The following is a 19,667-nucleotide window of genomic DNA, read 5'->3' as shown; positions in this document are numbered from 1 at the left end:
AAAAAAACAAAAAATTAGTGATGGAGCGTCACAAATTAGTTGCCTTATTAAATATTGTGTATTATTGCTTACTAAGTGTGCATACTTGCATAGTAAAGCGTTAAGTAATTAACATAATTATTTATAGACTAAGGGAAAAGTGCCTAGGAAAGGGATGAAGTACTTAAACATTAAGTAGTAATGAGCTGTGGTCAAATGTGCATAATTAAATATATTTGATTGTGATGTAATATAATTATAGGTATACAAAGTAATTGTTATATTCATTGAGTCCTTTAGGTTGTATGGAGTCTAATAGATATATCCATCTACATTCTGACTTTAAAAGTGCTTCTTCCAGATTTCCTTCTCTTATGCCCAGAGAGATTTTCTGTATCACAGCATATTTCAAGTCAGTGATTCCACTTTTGTGAATTGCTAAAAAAAAGTTGTGCCACTGATGTGATAGTTTTACCTTTGGGTACATGCTTTGTGGCATTTTTGATATTATTGGCATGTTCCAAAATTCTTACCCTGGCTTCGCGGGTTGTCATGCCTACATAAACTTACTTGCATGAACAAAAAAGAACATAGATCACTCCTGTCGACCGACATGTATATTGTTGTTCTAATTAGTGAATTTTGCCTGTTTTGTCAGTGATTTGTTTGATTTTAGTTACATATGTACATGCTGAACATGAACCACATGGATACATTCCTGGGTCTTTTGGTGTTTTCTTTGGGATATGAATGTAGTGGCTTTGAACCAACTGATCTTTTAGATGTCTGGGTCCTTTGTACCCTGTAGTTATTTTCGGGATAGTATGTGGTAATTAATCTTGAACATATTTCTTCTTGATTTTTGGCTTTAGGTTTTAATAAGTTGTTTCTATCTTGTTTTAAAGCTGCCATTCTGGTTGATTTCACTGATCGTTTACTATATCCTCTTTGGATTAAACTTTTCATCATTTCAGTGCTTTCTTGTAAATATGTTTGTACATTGGAGCAATTTCTTCGCAGTCTTATGAATTCCCCTTGGGGTATTGCTTTGAGTGTACTTGGAGGGTGGGCACTGGTATGATGCAATAGGGTATTTGTAGATGTTTATTTTCGATACATTTGTGTATCTATGCTGCCATCTTCATTTTGTCTGATGGTAAGATCTAAAAAATGCACTGTACTTAAATCTGCTTGCTAAGTCAGTTTGATGTTTTTATCATTAATATTAAGTATTTGTATGAATTTTTCCAATTCTGTTTTTGTGCCTTCCCATAGTAAGAGCACATCATCAATATATCTGACCCACAAGGGTATTTGCTGTGCATATCGAACCATTTCCCCAGTAAATACATTAAAGGATTCCCAAAATCTTAAACTTAACTGAACTAGCCAGTAAATACATAAATTTGAGACTAAGAGAATACCTAACTATGTTACCTTCTTACATTTGTGACACAATGGAAGTGTTACAAGTACTACGAAATCTCAAAATAACAGACACAACCTGCCTAGTAACTATGGATGTTGAATCACTGTATACCAGCATTCACCATAATGATGGCTTAAAAGCAATGATTTATTTTTTATCCACCAATACCAACCAACAACATAATGCCTTTATTCTGCAAATGCTAAAATTTGTATCAAGCAGATTTAAGTACAGTGAATTTTTTAGATCTTACCATCAGAAAAAATGAAGATGGCAGCATAGATACACAAATGTATAGAAAAGAAACATCTACAAATACCCTATTGCATCATACCAGTGTCCACCCTCCAAGTACACTCAAAGCAATACCCCAAGGGGAATTCATAAGACTGTGAAGAAATTGCTCCAATGTACAAACATATTTACAAGAAAGCACTGAAATGATGGAAAGATTAATCCAAAGAGGATATAGTAAACGATCAGTGAAATCAGCCAGAATGGCAGCTTTAAAACAAGATAGAAACAACTTATTAAAACCTAAAGCCAAAAATCAAGAAGAAATATGTTCAAGATTAACTACCACATACAATCCCCAAATGCAACAGGTAATTGGGAGTATGAATACAAATTGGCACACACTACAAAATGATACCACACTTGCACCTATGATAGGGCATAAAATAACCACAGGGCACAAAAGACCCAGAAATCTAAAAGATCAGTTGGTTCAAAGCCACTACGTTCATATCCCAAAGAAAACACCAAAAGACCCAGGAATGTATCCATGTGGTTCATGTTCAGCATGTACATATGTAACTAAAATCAAACAAATCACTGACAAAAAAGGCAAAATTCACAAATAAGAAAAACACTATACATGTCGGTCGACAGGAGTGATCTATGTTCTTTTTTGTTCATGCAAGTAAGTTTACGTAGGCATGACAACCCATGAAGCCAGGGTAAGAATTTTGGAACATGCCAATAATATAAAAAAGGCCACAAAGGATGTACCCAAAGGTAAAACTATCACATCAGTGGCACAATATTTTTTAACAATTCACAAAAGTGGAATCACTGACTTGAAATATGCTGTGATACAGAAAATCTCTCTGGGCATAAGAGAAGGAAATCTGGAAGAAGCACTTTTAAAGTCAGAATGTAGATGGATATATCTATTAGACTCCATACAACCTAAAGGACTCGATGAATATAACAATTACTTTGTATATCTATAATTATATTACATCACAACCAAATATATTTACGTAGGCATGACAACCCGCGAAGCCAGGGTAAGAATTTTGGAACATGCCAATAATATAAAAAATGCCACAAAGGATGTACCCAAAGGTAAAACTATCACATCAGTGGCACAATATTTTTTAACAATTCACAAAAGTGGAATCACTGACTTGAAATATGCTGTAATATGCTTGTTTTTTTATATATACATTACATCCACTTCACTTTATTATTACATTTTTATTTATGTGACCCACCTCTTCAACTATATGTGCATATAACACACTTAAGTAACAAATTTATAGACTTTCACCTAATATTTGGAAACATTTATTCCTGCACCCTTAAAATCTACACATACTAATGTGAACTAAATTAAACTATTTTCCTCTTAAAAACAGCACTGGTATCTATTGCCCTAGAAAACAACCCACTTAACCCTAGAGAAATACTAACTTTATTAGACACCATACCCCTATGATACTCTATAAAAATATGTCAGAAATAGTATACACAGTGTCCTGCGTAATCTTGCTCCTGTCTTTAAAACATCTGTCATTACTGTCATGCTACTGATGTATTCAATACCTTTATTACAAATACCAACCTGCAATAAACAGATTGAAAACCCTGCACATGGTCCTATTACCAAACAATATCTCTGTGGTATAATACAAAATACACACAACAAGTGATAGTATGTACAATAAGAAATTTTAGAACTTATTCTTCAGCAGTAACATAAAGAACTTCCTGATAAAGTAACCTATATCATCGTAACCCACATGCATAAGTTTGCAAAGTAACATATTATCGCAACCAACATGCATAAGTGCGCAACATGTAACAGAGTATAGCATAAGGCTTCAAATGAAAAATGTATCCCCATTGGATGATGCCTAAACATGATTGACATGCAATCCTACCAATCAGAATCAAGATAATTCCTCATGATCATCCAATCCCACACCCAATGTGGGACTTATTAACCAGTAAATAGATTTACCAAACAGCCGGCGTGTAACCCCTCTGAGGAAGCGTGAGCGAAACACGTGTCAGGGGTCTTGCTTCAGAGAGTTCATACTCCTTTTTTAACTGCTTACTCTCTATGATAACTGTTAATTGCCAATAGCTTGTAAATGTGTGTTATATTCTGAGATCAGACGTTGTGCTATGTTAGTGAAACAAGTCAGTTAAATGTTAATCTAGGCCCCGCTATAGAAGGGGCATAAGCAGACAGATCTATTACACTTAATAGCTGTGCTAAAGTTAACTGTGCAAGCAAGGACTTTATAATTACAGATAGAGTATTAGCTTATTAGCTTTAATCTCGCAATCTGACATCCCACATATTAACAGGTCCTCTTGTTACAGCATTATTTCTGAATTTATTAATAGCCGGCTGCAAAAAATATTGTTTGTATCTAACTGCTTGATATTATACAAACCAAGTACAATGTTTCATATTTAGATACATGACTCTCAGAGGTATTATTCACATACCTATGCTGTATATTGATATCAATAGCGTTCAAGCAGACAGAATCTATTACATTGAGCAGCTATGCTAAAGTTGACTGTGCAAGCAAGGACTTTATAATTACAGATAGAGTATTAGCTAGATAGTTTTAATCTCATAATCTGACATCCCACATATTAACAGGTCCTCTTGTTACAATGTTATTTCTGAATTTATTAATAGCCGGCTACAAAAGATAATGTTTGTATCTGACTGCTTGATATTATACAAACCAAGTACAATGTTTCACATATAGATGCATGATTCTCAGAGGTATTATTCACACATCTATGCTATATATTGATATCTAGAGAGTTTAAGTGTTTTTAAACATGTATGATTGAATAGTTAAACCAATAAAGATAAAGTATGAACGGTTAAAAATCGTTCCTGTATTATTCAGGGAGAATTTTTCCTAAATAATTGCAGGGGTAAAGCACTCTTTTTGTTACAGACTTTGTTACTCATTTATCTATGAGTCTCCTTAGTGCTATATTGCCCCCCCTAACAGGTGCTTGTTGATTACAAAAATATTTGGCACCTATAGGTACTTACCATTAGTACTACTTTACCTACTCTCTTGTCCTTTCCTAACAGCACATGTGCCAACAAAGTTCATGCTATATCTGCGTATTAATTTGTGACTGGTTAGCAATAGTTCTTTTGTTCTGAGAAACAGGGAAATCCGTGAAAAGAAAAAAACTAAATATGCTCATTTGACAAAATAAAGCTGCATTATTCATTGCAAACTTCTTCCCAGATATGAAGGTACATTGTTATGCAGCTTACAATTTGTGTGTTATGTCCCTTTAAGGTTGCATGTCCATACCCAGAATGCCCAGCTGCAGTAAAAACACTGTATGCTAAGGGAATCTATGGGAGAATGGGTTTTCTTTACTTTAAAGGAATATGTAAAGGTGCTAAACCAGTAAATATACAGTAGATTTGCACAATCAACAAATGCATAATAAAAAGACAACGCAATAGAATTAAGTCTGAACTTCAAATGAGTAGATTTTTTTTGGATAAATTTCAGTTATGACCATTTCCACTCCCCCTTTACCATGCGACAGCCATCAGCCAATCACAAATGCATATATTCTGTGAATTCTTGCACATGCTCAGTAAGAGCTAGTGACTGAAAAAGTCTAAATATAAAAAGATTGTGCACATTTTGTTAATGGAAGTAAATTGGAAAGTTGTTCAAAATTGCATACTCTATCTGAATAATGAAAGTTTAATTTTGACTTGAGTGTCCCTTTAATTACTATAGTTTAAGGCAAAATACCTTTTTTTCTCTCACAGTTTTCCTTTAAAAATCCTAGGAACTCTTAAAGTTTTATAATTCAACAGCAAGAAACCACCATCATAAAGATAAGCTTAATTAGGTAAACTTAAAGGGACAGAAAACCTCAATTTTCTTTTATGATTTGGATGGAACATACAATTTTAAATTGTTTTTTAACTTTACTTCTATTATCAAATTTGTTTCATTCTCTTGTTATCCTTTGCTGAAGGAGCAGCCCTCAAGGTAGAACATGTTGTCATCTGAGATGTTATAACAGAAAATTCAGCATGTGCACGTGCAGGAACTGTTAGCTCTTTCACTTTTCAGCGCAGCTCTGCATCAGACTGTTCTCTTCAAACAGCACTGTGTTCTGGCTGCACTGTGTAAGTTTTCCTTAACACAGTGCAGCCAGAAAAAAGTGCAGTTTGAAGAGAACAGTCAAATATGGAGCAGCGCTGCATTTATTGTTGATTGGCTCTCAGGGATTTTTCCACTAGACGTTTTAAAAACTTTTTTTCTTTGCAGCTAATTTGAAATGCGTTTTTCAACTGCTGCACTATATTATACAACTTTAAAAATTGTTATAATATTCTTTATTCTACAGTTGACCAACAGATTGCAATATTGAACTGGTGCTTTAGTGTAACTGCCTAATTTAAAATTTTATTTCAAACTGATCTGCAGAAATGTTTTCATTATAGCAGAAAGTGGAGAAAAGTTCTGCCTCTGGGGGAGCAGCTAGCTGAACACATCTAGTTAGCCAATCAGAAAAGATAAATGTGTGCAGGCACCAATCAGCAGCTAGCTCCCTCTAGAGTAGGATATGTATGTATTATTGCTCAACATGGGACACCAAGAGAACCAAGCATATTTGAAAATAGAAGTGAATTTAAAAACGTCTTAAAATGACCATCTCTATCTGAATCATGCAAGTTTAATTTTGAATTTCCTATCCCTTTAGGTAAATAAGTTTACTGAGAGTATCTGTATTTCTCACCATGCTGGGTGTTAGATGTCGAACAGTACTACATATTGCATAGTGTGATCAGTGTATGATGTGGATTAAAGAACTAGATGGGGAGCCATTGTACCCAGAGCCCATAGTTGCGATAGAAATAATGTGGAGGAAATATGCAAGTAAACAGGTCTCTTGGACTTCCTACATTAAAAAGTTTTGATATTTTTAAAACCCATGTGTTTTACTGTGGTAGTCTTTATATAAAATGCAAACAAATGATAATTACATTACCATACATTATATCCCTTTTCCCAGGAGGGTGTGATGTATGAGCTATTGTAACATCAACCAAATAGTACCAATGTGTAAATTACTAATGAAGGAAAATCGAGCTACTGATAAACAATTTAGTAGAGACATGCTTAAAATTAAAGGGACAGTCTACACCAGAATTGTTATTGTTTTAAAAGATAGATGACGCCTTTACTACCCATTCCCCAGTTGTATTAATATACTTTATAACATATAAACCCCTACATTTCGGCCTGTATCCAAGCCATTACAGTCTCCTATCACATGCTTTTTATTAGCTTTTCACAACAAGAGACTGCTAATTCATGTGGGCCATATAGATAACATTGTGCTCTCTCCCGTGGAGTTGTGCATGACACTGCACATATTGGCTAAAATGCAAGTCAATAGATAATAAATAAAAAGTCATGTGATCAGGGGGCTGTCAGAAGATGCTTAGATACAAGGTAATCACAGAGGTAAAAAGCAGATTGAACCATGTTGGTTATGCAAAACTGGGGAATGGGTAATAAAGGGATTGTCTATCTTTTTAAACAATAATATTTTTGGAGTAGACTGTTTTTTTAAAAGCAAAAATATGCTGAAAAAATAAACATGAATTATCTGATTTTCTTTAACATTCAAGATACTTTTTCATTTTCTTTTTCAGAACATTAAACACTAAATACATAGCATTAAAGGGCCATAATACCCAAATGTTTTAACACTTGAAAGTGATGCAGCATAGCTGTAAAAAGCTGACTAGAAAATATCTCCTGAACATCTCTATGTAAAAAAGAAAGATATTTTACCTCAAAAGTTCCTCAGTAGCCACATCCCATTGTAAAGGATTTCTAAGCAGCATTTTAGTGTGTCTGTCCTAGGACAGCTTAGGGAATGAGCCTTGTGCACTCTCATATTATTTCACCAATCAGGTAAAGGAAGCTTACTATGAAATCTCATGAGAGTTAAGTCAAATCTCATGAGATCACAGTAAAAGAGTTCATGACCTCAGCACTGCTGATGCTGATTGGCTGCAGTTCATTTCTTCATTTTTTAATTTTTTTTTACCTGCAGCTGGGAGCAGCCGAGTATAACTTTTTACACAGAACTTACTCTGCTGAGCTGAGGAGATTGTGAGGTAAAATATCTTCCTTTTTTACATAGAGATGCTCAGGTGATATTTTCCTGTCAGCTTTTTACAATTATAATGCATCAGTTTCAAGTGATAAAGCATATGAGTATTATGTCCCTTTAAGTTTATTCTCCGCCTCCCTCTAGTCATGGGTGCCGCCATGTTGAAATCTAGCTTCCACTACTGCATTCCAGTGCTGATGTGATCACAAGTGTACAACAACTTTCTTCAGATACCTGCAGTGAAACCTAGGTTCCAAAACGGTAGCAACCCAGAATTAGAGGGAGGTGCATGAAGTATATTTAGTGTTGATTCGCCATCGCTTCTACCTACCTCAGAATCCATGCCCTGCATTTCATTCTTTTCTAGCTGAAATTGCACAAAATCATCTACAATGTGAAAAAGTTCAGGAGAGACGGCTTTAAAGTACTTGTGGTAGTCATATTTCACAGCTAACGATGCAAATATGGTGTTATTGACAAGTGCAGATCGCAGGTCAGTGAGAACTCCTGGGGAGTGCTGCCGGGGGTCTTCATAAAGGTGCTTAGTTATGAGGTAGTCCAAAATTGCATCTCCAAGAAATTCTAAACGCTGGTAGCAATCTTAAAAAAAAAAAAAAAAAGGCTGTTGTATTTAAAAGTTTCAGTGATAGGGACAGTTTGTATTGTTTAAAAAGATAGATAATCCCTCCTTTATAACCCATTACCCAGTTTTGCACAACCAACATGGTTATACTAATATATGTTTTACCTCTGCAGAGGCTTAGATACAATTCTTTTGACAGACTTGCATTTTAGCCAATCCGTGCTGACTCATAAATAACTCCACAATGTTATCTATAACGGCACACATGAACTAACACTGTCTAGCTCTAAAAAAACTGTAAAAATGTCTTCAAGGGCTTTGAAATTAGCATAGGAGCCTACCTCGGTTTAGCTTTTAACAAAGAACAGCAATAGAACAAAGCAAATTTGATGATAAAAGTAAATTGGAAAGTTATTTAAAATTGCATTCCCTATCTGAATCATGAAAATTTAATTTTGACTAGACTATCCCTTCAAAACATGAATCCGCTGGTAAAAGCATTAAATTTAAAGGGACAGTCAACACCAGAATTATTATTGTTTAAAAAGGAAGATAATCCCTTTATTACCCATTCCCCAAGTTTTGCATAACCAACACTGTTATAGAAATACACTTTTTACCTCTGTGATTACTTTGTATCTATGCCTCTGTAAACTGCCCCCTTATTTAAGTTCTTTTGACAGACTTATTTTAGCCAATCAGTGCTCACTCCAGGTGCATGAGATCAATGTTATCTATAAATTTGGACTTGACTGTCCCTTTAAATCCAGTATCAGGATATGAATAAATCTGAGGTTATTAAAAATTGCATTGACTCCATTGTTTGAACAACGGTTTGTTTTTAGAAACATGTTCAGAACTTGGAAATACAAAACTGTATAAAAACACCCACTCTCTTTGGGACAATGGATGTTTTAGGTTTGTGTTCCTCTAAGACAGTGTTTAACAATTATCCTTGAGGCCCAGGGACAGCCAATACTTTAAAGGGACATTAAACACTTTGAGATGGTAATATAAAATGATAAATGGTGTGTGCATTATATATATGCAATATTTTCCTGTAATTCCATTCTGAAATTGTGAGCTTTTCAGTTCCGGTTAGAAATGAAAATGCAAACACTGTTATACTCCACATAACATACTCTAGTGACTTATTTATAACTGTGTCTAATTGGCCACAGCAAAGAAAGTAACCTAAATTACAACATGGCAGCTCCCATTGTTTTATAGACACTAAAACTTATTTTGTCAATATTTAAACAGCTAATGAAACTTAAAAAAAATACATCTACTTGTTATTCTCAGACTAATCTTTTCTTTGAATGCATCATTCTATCCAGCATTAGTTTAGTGTTTAATGTCCCTTTAAGTACACTCCTCGTATGAGTGCAGGTAAAGGAATTCATGTAATTTTGTTACACAAGGATATCCCAAAATTCTTGTTAATCTCCAACCCTATGTTCTAAGAGAAAACCCTGTCCTAAGAAAACAAGATAGGTGACCTTAGATCCAACAGATCCTGTATATAACTATTAAAATGGCTATTATATATAGTGTCCTTGGAAACCCTAGAATGAAAATTGTTCCTTGGAGGCCAGAGACTAATGATTCTTCTACACTTCTGAGATTACTTTGTTCGATTCATGGACCAGACAGGGGTATGAAACCCAAAATGTCTCATGATTCATAAAGAGCATACAATTTTAAACAACTTTACTTCTATTTACAAATTACTATTGTCATATTAGCTTCATTCTTTAGGTATCATTTGCTGTAAGAGCAGCAATGCACTACTGAATGCAACTACTGGGAGCTAGCTGAACACATATGGTGAGCCAATGACAAGAGGCATATATGTGCAGCCATCAATCAGCATCTAACTCCCAGTCATGCATTGCTTTATTATTATCAGGTATTTGTAGAGCGCCAAGATTCGGCAGCGCTATAAACATAGGCGGTATACATGGTAACATTTATATTGGGTCAAATGGGTAGAGGTTCTAGAACCTAGAAGAAGGGTTAAAAGAAGCACCAAGTTTAGACCATTCTTTAGTAAACATATGAGAGATAGCATCTGGAATAAGAAAAACTTCAGGAGTAACCTCAGAAGTTTTAAAAACAGAATTCAAACGTTTGCTATTCTTGTTATCAAGAGGACTAGATTCCTCAATACCCGTCCCAAAGTAAACAATACTTTCTTTAATAAAAAACAAATATATTCAATCTTAAAAAGAAAGGTTGATTTATCAATTTCAGTCTCTGAAGTAGGATCCTCTGAGCCAGAGAAATCCTCATCAGCTATCAATACAAACTTCATCAGATTTAAGAGAAGTTAGGAGAGCCCTTTTACGTTTATTTGAAGGCAGAATAGCAGTCATAGCCTTCTCTATGGCTGCAGCAATATAATATAATCTTTTATATCTACAGGAATATCATGTACATTAGACTGTGAAGGTTTAACAGTAGATGTATTTGTACTTATAGAAACATCAACATGTAATAATTTTTCAGAGAGCAAAAGTGGGAGAGACTTAATATAACTAATTTTGGAGCCAAAAAAGGCGCAAATGCAGAGAAAAAAATAAATTTTGGCGTCAAAGCTCCACTTCGCGCCAACAAAACTTGCGTCAAGAAAGTCCCAAGAAATAACGCAACTCGCGTCACGGTAGAGGTGACTGCGCCAAAAATTTTCGCAACAAAAATATTGCAATAAAAAGTAACATTCTGCATCATCGCGAGCCTAAGCCCACGAAAATTTTGAGAAAAAAAAAAAAAATCAGACTCCAAGTTAAAACAAACTGGAACCCAAGGTAAGCCTAAAAACTCCCATAAACATAATTTCCATGCTGAAACTGTTAGACTGCAAAGGGAAATACACAGACCTGACTCATGGCAAATATATACACTATACATTTAAAACTTTATAAGATAAAGTGCCAAACATAGCTGAGAGTGACTTAAAAAAATGATATAAACTTACCAGAAGACACCCATCCACATATAGCAGACAGCCAAACCAGTACTGAAACATATCAGTAGAGGTAATGGTAGAGGAGTATAATGTCGATCTGTAAAGGGAGGCAGCAGATGAATCCCTGTGACCGATTTACAGAGAGCCTTAGAATAGATTTCTCATAGGTGAAAACATGGCATCATCAGGCAATACTACCTTCACATCTCTCAGACAAACACTGTACTTTCAGAGGAACTGGGCTTCAATATGCTTAGAAGCGTCTATCATAGAAGAAAATCAAGCACAACTTGCTTCACCACCTCCATGAGAAGCAAAGTTTGTAAAACTAAGGTATGTGTGAGGTGGGAAACTTTGCTCCCTCCTGGTAGGAATGTATAACCTATATGTCACTAGCTCATGGACTCTTGCCACTTACATGAAGAAAAAAAATTAAAGTTGTTTAAAATTGTATTCTCTATTTGAATCATGAAAGTTTAATTTTGACTTTAAACAATGGCTTAGGTTCCATGACATCCTTTGTCCTGTGCCCAATCGGTTTTATCATAGCTAGTGAAATGCATATAGAAAGTAGTAACCTATTTTTTTTCTTCAAGAATTTGACACATAAGAAGCATATTAATAATTTTTAGCAGGTTATGTGGATGCATGTAATGTACCCTTTTACATAAGGTGACAGACTTTCCAAAAAAAGCATCCAAAACCAAATAGCTTAAGACAGTTATGTGAAAAAAATATAATAATGTATGCTTACCTGATAAATTAATTTCATGGTGGTGAGTCCACAAGCCATAATACATGGGATTAAACTCCACTAGGAGGCAGGCAAAAATCCCCCAACACAAGAGCTTTAATCCCTCCCACTTACGGAATCCCCTCAGTCTACCACATAGCCAAGCAAAAGGTGAAAAAACAGAAAAACAGAAGAACAAGCAAGGTAAATGAGGTGCATGCTAGAACCGTCAATTGATATATTTCAATAATGATAGGGAAGGTCTCATGGACTCATCACCATGAAAGAAATTATTTTATCAAGCAAGCATAAATTTGTTTTTGTTTTTTTTCATAAGGTGATGAGAGTCCATGAGCCATAATATATGGGATTGAATACCAAAGCTGTGGAGTCCACAAAATCATACAAAGGGTGGGACAAATGGAAAGAGGCAGGCACATAATTGACCTAATACTGCAGCCTGGAGGACCATCCTGCAAATGTAGCCTCTGAAGAGGTAAAAACATCAACTGAAAAAATATGAAGAAAAGGCCAAGTAGCAGCCTTGCAAATTTGTTCAAGCTATCTAAGTGGTTCAGCCAAGAAGCCAAGAAAACTGAAGTAGCCTTTTGACTTCTATGCAGACTGGAAAAATAAAAGTAGAAGACGTACAGAACTGCTTGGTGGCGTGGAGATAAATCTTCAAAGTGCTTAATACATCCAAATTATGAAGGACGACAAAAAGAAGGAATGAAAACCTCCTGCTTAAAATTCTGAGACATGACAACCTTCAGAAAGACATTAAAGTGATCCCTAAGAACCACCATGACATGATGGAAAATCAGATATGAAGTCCCGCATGACAACACAAAGTTTCGAAACTCTCCTGGTGGAAGAAATAGCCATATGGAACAAAACCTTCCATAACAAAAGCTGAACATCCAACTTGTGCATAGTCTCCGAAAAAGACTATATGGAGTAGAAGCTTGTCTAACCAGCTACACAGGCAACACTCATCACAAGCGTGAATAAAAACCCTGCCTGCAAAAAATCCCTTTCTATGATAGGTCTCCATTTTTCTGTCCATATGTTCCATCTACTTCGGCAGTGTAGAAATGTCTCAATCTACTTTGGAAATTGACTCCCCAAACCTTTGTCTGATTGACAGGCACTGGGAACATCTTTTCGAAGTTTGGAGAAGGACGAAACAGAATAACTGTTATGTTACAGTCCTTCAAAATCACACTCTAAAAGTCAACTGATAATGGAGAGATAGCTGCAGGTTTAACCGACTTAAAAAATTAATCTAGTTGTTTGATTGACTCAGAGGAAGTGGACTCCTGGACAAGAAAGGAGTCATATCCCTGAAGAAGAAACAGAGTCAGAAGTATCTGACACACTAGGAATCTGTAATACCCCTTTCTTTTTAACCGGTCCAGTAAAAGGGTCTGCTACTGCAGAAACCTTACTCTTCAGAAGCAGACATTTGTGCTTAATTGAAGGTGGCCCCCAACACCTCTACAATAGTAGAACAAAGATAATCCTTAATGTCATATGAGAAATCCATTTTAACTCCCTGACTAACTCAAAGGAGAGGGACACTGCACTTGAAAAGGTACATAGTGACAAACTTGCATAGAGTTGGTAAAACCGTCCACAGCCTTAGCTGCAACATAAACATATTAACGTTAATATGTAGTTGCACTGTGCCACTTACCCTGATTATAGGCTCCCACCAGTAATAGCCCATAAGTTTTAGACTAACACTCTCCCAATGAGTGAACTATAAATGTTACATGTCCGTTCATATGTCCCCTAACCCTGATTTACAAAGACTAAATGACCTGCTAAGAAGCCTTTGGCTGTGTGAGTGCAAGTCACATAATTACCTGTGTAACTCACTCTCCTGTGCTTACCCAGCTGCATACTTCCTGTGCCCAGCAGAAGATCTCAATTAAGATTGCGGACACTAACTCTAGATTTTGCATAGGAGGTACCCGACAAAGACAACAGGAGGCAGCTGCAGGACCAGTCCCAGCAACACCTGTGGCAAGCTAATGAAAAACTCCCTCAGAAGAATTATTCTCACTGCCAATGGTACTCTTGAACATCGTTCTTGGTCCTCTGAGGGGTATAATATGCCTCACAAGTGTTTAATAATCCCTTTCCACAAAGAAGGCTACACACCTCACCTTTTTACCTCCTCCTGTGAAGGCAAACAATTAAGACTGGGGGGAATCAGGAAGTAGGAGGACTTAAAGCTCCTATTGTGTAGGATGATTTTTGCCTGCGTACAACTGGAGTGGAGATAAATCCCATATGTTATGGCTCGTGAACTCTCATCACCTTATGTCAGAAATAAACATAACAGTTTGAAAATTCAGCACTAAAGCCCCACACAGTTTGTGGAGAAGAGACTTTGAACTTAAAATTATTAATTGCTAGCAAGAATATTGAATTGACAACCATACTAGGTTTTGACAGCTACATAGGTCTAGAGCTCCCAAAATAAGTGGGGCTGTTAAAAAATATATATATTCTTGCTGGCCAGAAATCTTACTTTATCCTAAAATAAGCCAAAAAATGGGAATTAGAAACAATTTTCTAGGCGATTTGTTAAAGGGATACTAAATCCAAAATGTAATGATTAAGATAGAGCATGCAATTTCAAGCAACTTTCTAATTTACTCCTATTATCACTTTTTCTTCGTTCTCTTGCAATCTTTATTTAAAAAACTAAAATGTAAAGTTTAGGAGCTGGCCCATTTTTGGTTTAGAACCCGAGTTACGCTTGCTTATTGGTTTTCTGAATGTAGTCACCAATAAGCAAGCGCTATCCAGGGTGCTGAACCTAAAATGGGCTGGCTCCTAAGCTTTACATTACTGAAACACTATCTTATTTTTTTTTTTTTGTATGGGGAATATCGGTTCTTTTAAATAAAGAGAAAACACATGTTTTCAGAATGTTTTTAAACCCTTCTCCAAGCATGACAATAATTACCCCATACTAAGGCATATTAGCCATATCTTGCGGCACTAGAAAGTGAGTAAAACCTCAGTGGATATTGTAATACAGGGCTATAAATTTCCACTAGCCACTGGAAATTTTACAAGGGCGAAGGAAAATTAGTGAGTGAATGTCTACAAATATCATTCTAAAAGGGATATTATATATGAAAGAGCAAGGATAGGTCATTCCTCTAGGGCTTTAGGGACCCCATTAGTGTTTAGACGGTAAACAGGGGCAGAGAGGGACTGGAGAAGAACATTGAAAGTGGAGCAAAAGATCGCTTTTAGAAAGAGAAAAGAAAAGAGAAGATATGTCCTGAGACAGAAGAGAGGAGGTAAAAGAGAGACTGAAGAGAGGAGAGAGTGGGGAAAGATAGATGAGAGATTATTATAAAACAATTTATCCAGGTCTGCTATGACCTCACATTAATGTCAACCCTCTCTGCTTTCTCTCAGTTCAACAACTTCATTTTTTTGTCCAGCTGTTGTCTTCCCCAGAACTCTAGTTAATGTTGCTAACTGCTATGCACTTTTGTTATTTTATTACTGTGTGTAGCATTATTTAATAAACCAAAAACAATATTAAATAAGGTGTTTCACATTGGCTAAACATATGCAAAGTGGGTGAGGTGTGGGCAAGTAACATTTTTGGGCTGGCTAATAGCTTAGGGCTTGACATTTTGAGCCTATGTAATATCAAGGCTATAAATGCCAAAAAAAGTAACCCACTTTGGATACAAACTCCTGCATTTTACATAGAATATTTAAATAATTTCCTATATAAACTTGCACCATTAAAATACTATTCCCAACATGCACAAACGACAGGATAAAAAACAAAATTTATGCTTACTTGATAAATTTATTTAATTCCAGATTCCATGTCCACGGAATCATCAATTACGGTTGGGAAGATCACTCCTGGCCAGCAGGAGGATGCAAAGAGCACCACAGCAAAGCTGTTAAATGTCACTTCCCTTCCCACAATCCCCTGTCATTCAACCGAAGGAAAACGGATAAAAAGGAAATAACACAAGGTCTAAAAGTGCCTGAGGTTAAAGTAAAAATTAACAGTCTTAAAATAAAAAGCGGGCCGTGGACTCACCGTATCCGGAAAGAAAGAAAATCATCAGGTAAGCATAAATTTTGTTTTCTTTCCGAAGATACGGTGAGTCCACGGAATCACCAACTACTGTTGGGAACCAATACCAAAGCTAGAGGACACTGATAATTAGGGAGGGACAAGACAGGTAACCTAAACAGAAGGCACCACCGCTTGAAGAACCTTTCTCCCAAAAGAACCTCAGCCGAGGCAAAAGAATCAAATTTGTAAAATTTTGACAGGGTATGCAGAGAAGACCAAGTTGCAGCCTTGCAAAACCGTTTCACAGAAGCTTTGTTTTTGAAAACCCAAGAAGAAGAGACAGCCCTAGTGAAATGAGCTGTAATTCTCTCAGGAGACAGCTGCCCAGCAGACTCATAAGCGAAACCAATTATTCTCAACCAGAGAGAAAGAAGTAACAAAAGATTTCTCACATTTACGTTTCCCAGAGAAACAAACAGGGCAGAAGACTGGCGAAAATCCTTAGTCGCCTGTAAATAAATTTTTAAAGCATGCACAACCTCCAAGTTGCACAACAAATGTTCTTCAGAAAAGAAGAACTATGAAAAAGAGAAGGAACAACAATTTCCTTATTAAAATTTCTGTCCGAAACCATTTTAGGAAGGAACCTAACTTTGTACGAAGAACTGCCTCATCAGCATGAAAGATAAGGTGAATCACACTGCAAATCTGAGAGTTCCAACACTCTCCGAGCAGAATAGAAAGCAATAAGAAACAAAACCTTCCAAGATAACAACTTAATATCTATGGAATGCAATGGCTCAAACTGAGCTTGCTGCAAAACTTTAAGAACAAAGTTAAGGCTCCCAGGAGGAGCAACAGATTAAAACACAGCCCTGATACTGACCAAGGCCTGACAAAAAGTTTGCACATCTGGCACGTCCGCCAGACACTTATGCAGCAAAAAATCTTTCCCGTAACAGGCTTGCAAGCCTGAATCATCGTCTCAATTATAGACTCAGAAAAACCATGCTTAGAGAGAACTAAGCGTTCAATCTCCAAGCAGTCAGCTTCAGAGAAACGAAATTTGGATGAGAGAAGGTACCCTGAATCCGAAGGTCCTTCCTCAGAGGCAGTCTCCAAGGTGGAAGAGATGACATCTCCACTAGGTCTGCATACCAGATCCTGCGAGGCCATGCAGGGACTATTGGAATTACCGACACTCTCTCCTGTTTGATACGAGCAAAGACTCGTGGAAGGAGAACAAACTAAGGAAACAGGTATGCCAGCCTGAAATCTCAAGGAACCGCCAGAGCATCTATCAGAGCAGCATGTGGATCTCTTGACTTCGAACCGTATCTTGGCAGCTTGCATTTTGCCGAGACGCCATCAGATCCAACTCCGGCAACCCCCATTTGAGGGTTAAGTTGGAGAAAATGTGTCTGCTCAGGAAAACCGCTTCCCAGTTGTCCACTCCTGGAATGAGAATGGCAGATAGACAACAATTGTGAACTTCCGCCCACTGAACAATCCAAGTCACTTCCTACATGGCTAAGGAACTCCGAGTTCCTCCCTGGTGGTTGATGTAAACCATTGAGGTGATATTGTCCGACTGGAACCAAGCTAAGGACAACTGAGGCCAAGCCATCAAAGCATTGTAAATTGCTCTCAACTCCAAGATGTTAAAGAGGAGAGCAGACACTTTGAGTCCTCAAGAGACACAGACTGTTTCCCAGCCCAGCAGGTTGGCGTCCGTGGTCACATCACCCAGGAATGCCTCAAGAAGCACGGACCCCGAGACAGATACTCCTGAGAAATCACTACAGGAGAGAGTCTCTTGTCGACTGATCTAGATCTATCCTCTGAGACAGTTCTCCATTCTATGGAAAATATCAAAGGGAATGATGTCCATGATAACTATCAGACCAATTCCCTCCATACATTGAGTCACTGAAAAGTGAAGAGAAAATTAACTGCAGCTAGATCCAAACTTCCAACCCTCTGGTTGCAAAATGTCCAAGCTATTTACCGGACCACAAGAGCTCGCTGTTAGCCGGACAGTAGACTGCAAAAGGAAAAGGAATAAATCCTCGATTATCTGACCTCCGTTAGAAATCTTCTCCTAGATAGAGAATCTATTAAGTTCCCCAAATAAATCACCCTTGTAGATGAAACAAGGGAACTCTTCTCCAGATTCATTTCCCATCCATGGAAAAGAGATTGGACAAGATCTCTTGAAAGATTTTGCTCGAAGACAGGCGACACCTGAATCATATGTTGTCCAGAAGAGCACCCTTGCAATACTCCAAGACCTAAAAGTCTGTCTAGGATGACAAGATTTAGAAACTTGAGAAGATCCTGGAATAATAGACCTTCAGGTCTATGTTCGTTATGAACAGGCCCTCTTGAACCAAAGGAGAATGGATACTACTTTGAAGGTCAGAACCTGAGAAACTTGAGGTAAATACCTAGATCCCATTCCCAGACTGGGACTGGAACTATCACTCCCAGAGAGGAAGGTTCTGAACCCAGTTCAAGGAATGCCTCTCATGATACCTAGATTGCAGATACTCTAAAAGGAGAGATCTGCCCTTGGGAGGAAATCTTAGATTGGACTCCAAAAGACATGACTGACCCTGCAGCAAGGGGAAAAGGAAAACTTTCCTTTATTCTTACTATCTTGACGTGAGGTAGAAAACCCCTTTTTCACCTGGAAAGTCAGAGGATGATTCTGCCAGACCAAGTCCAAACAGGGTCTCATCCTTGAAAAGGAAACGCTACAAACATGGATCTGGAGGTAACTACAATATTGAACCTGCAACTTCAGAACTATACAGCCTAGGCTGTACCACTAAGCCCCAGGGAGGCTTCTCAGCTGACCAAGATTTCAGCCATAATGCCTGGCGGGCTAGCACAACAAGTCTAATAAGACAAGGCATGGCTCTAAAAGAATAAATAAACCTCCAACTTCTTATCCATGGATCCGTAAAGGAGCAGTTACCTTCCATAGGGATCGAAGTTCTCTGAACCATAGTAGAAAAATTTGCTTCTACTCAAGAGCACCGTGCATTTTAATGGAGTCAGTGACAGGAAAATCCTTTAAAGGGCGGGAGACAGGGAGAAGGGTATCCCTAGCTTCTCCTATTCCTGTGTAAATATCGAAGGCACGTCTAGAAACACTTCCTCATAGGAAGGAACATCATAGCATGACAAAGTTCACAAAACTTTCAAAGGTCAACAACGACAGGGGAATCAATATCGTCCAAGTAGCCAAAACCTTCTGTAACAGTACATGAGGTGTGCAAGCATACATCTGAAGGAGATCACTTCAGCATCAGATGAAGGAATTATACTGTCCGACTCAGAGTTTACCACAAAAGCTACCGGCGAATTCTTCTCACCAGACTTAGGAAAGAGAGCCATCTGGGTAGCTGAATGAGAAGCAGAAACCTTACTATCTGAATCTTGTAAATGTCTTCTTGCGTT

The 19,667-nt window shown here is 37.1% G+C and overlaps 1 protein-coding gene across 1 annotated transcript in view; it reads right to left on the bottom strand.

Moving 5' to 3' along the window:
- The window catches only part of DICER1 (dicer 1, ribonuclease III), a 292,090-nt gene that overhangs the window by 68,094 nt on the left and 204,329 nt on the right, over positions 1-19,667 (bottom strand). Inside the window, exon 26 of the mRNA XM_053697503.1 lies at positions 8,175-8,443. Within this exon, the coding sequence (XP_053553478.1) occupies positions 8,175-8,443 (269 nt within the window). The remainder of the gene's footprint in view (positions 1-8,174; positions 8,444-19,667) is intronic.

Source organism: Bombina bombina, chromosome 1 (genome assembly GCF_027579735.1).
Source record: "Bombina bombina isolate aBomBom1 chromosome 1, aBomBom1.pri, whole genome shotgun sequence".
Taxonomy (NCBI): Eukaryota; Metazoa; Chordata; class Amphibia; order Anura; family Bombinatoridae; genus Bombina; species Bombina bombina.
The sequence above is the reverse complement of the archived record's forward strand: the minus strand, read 5'-3'. Positions and strand labels throughout refer to the sequence as shown.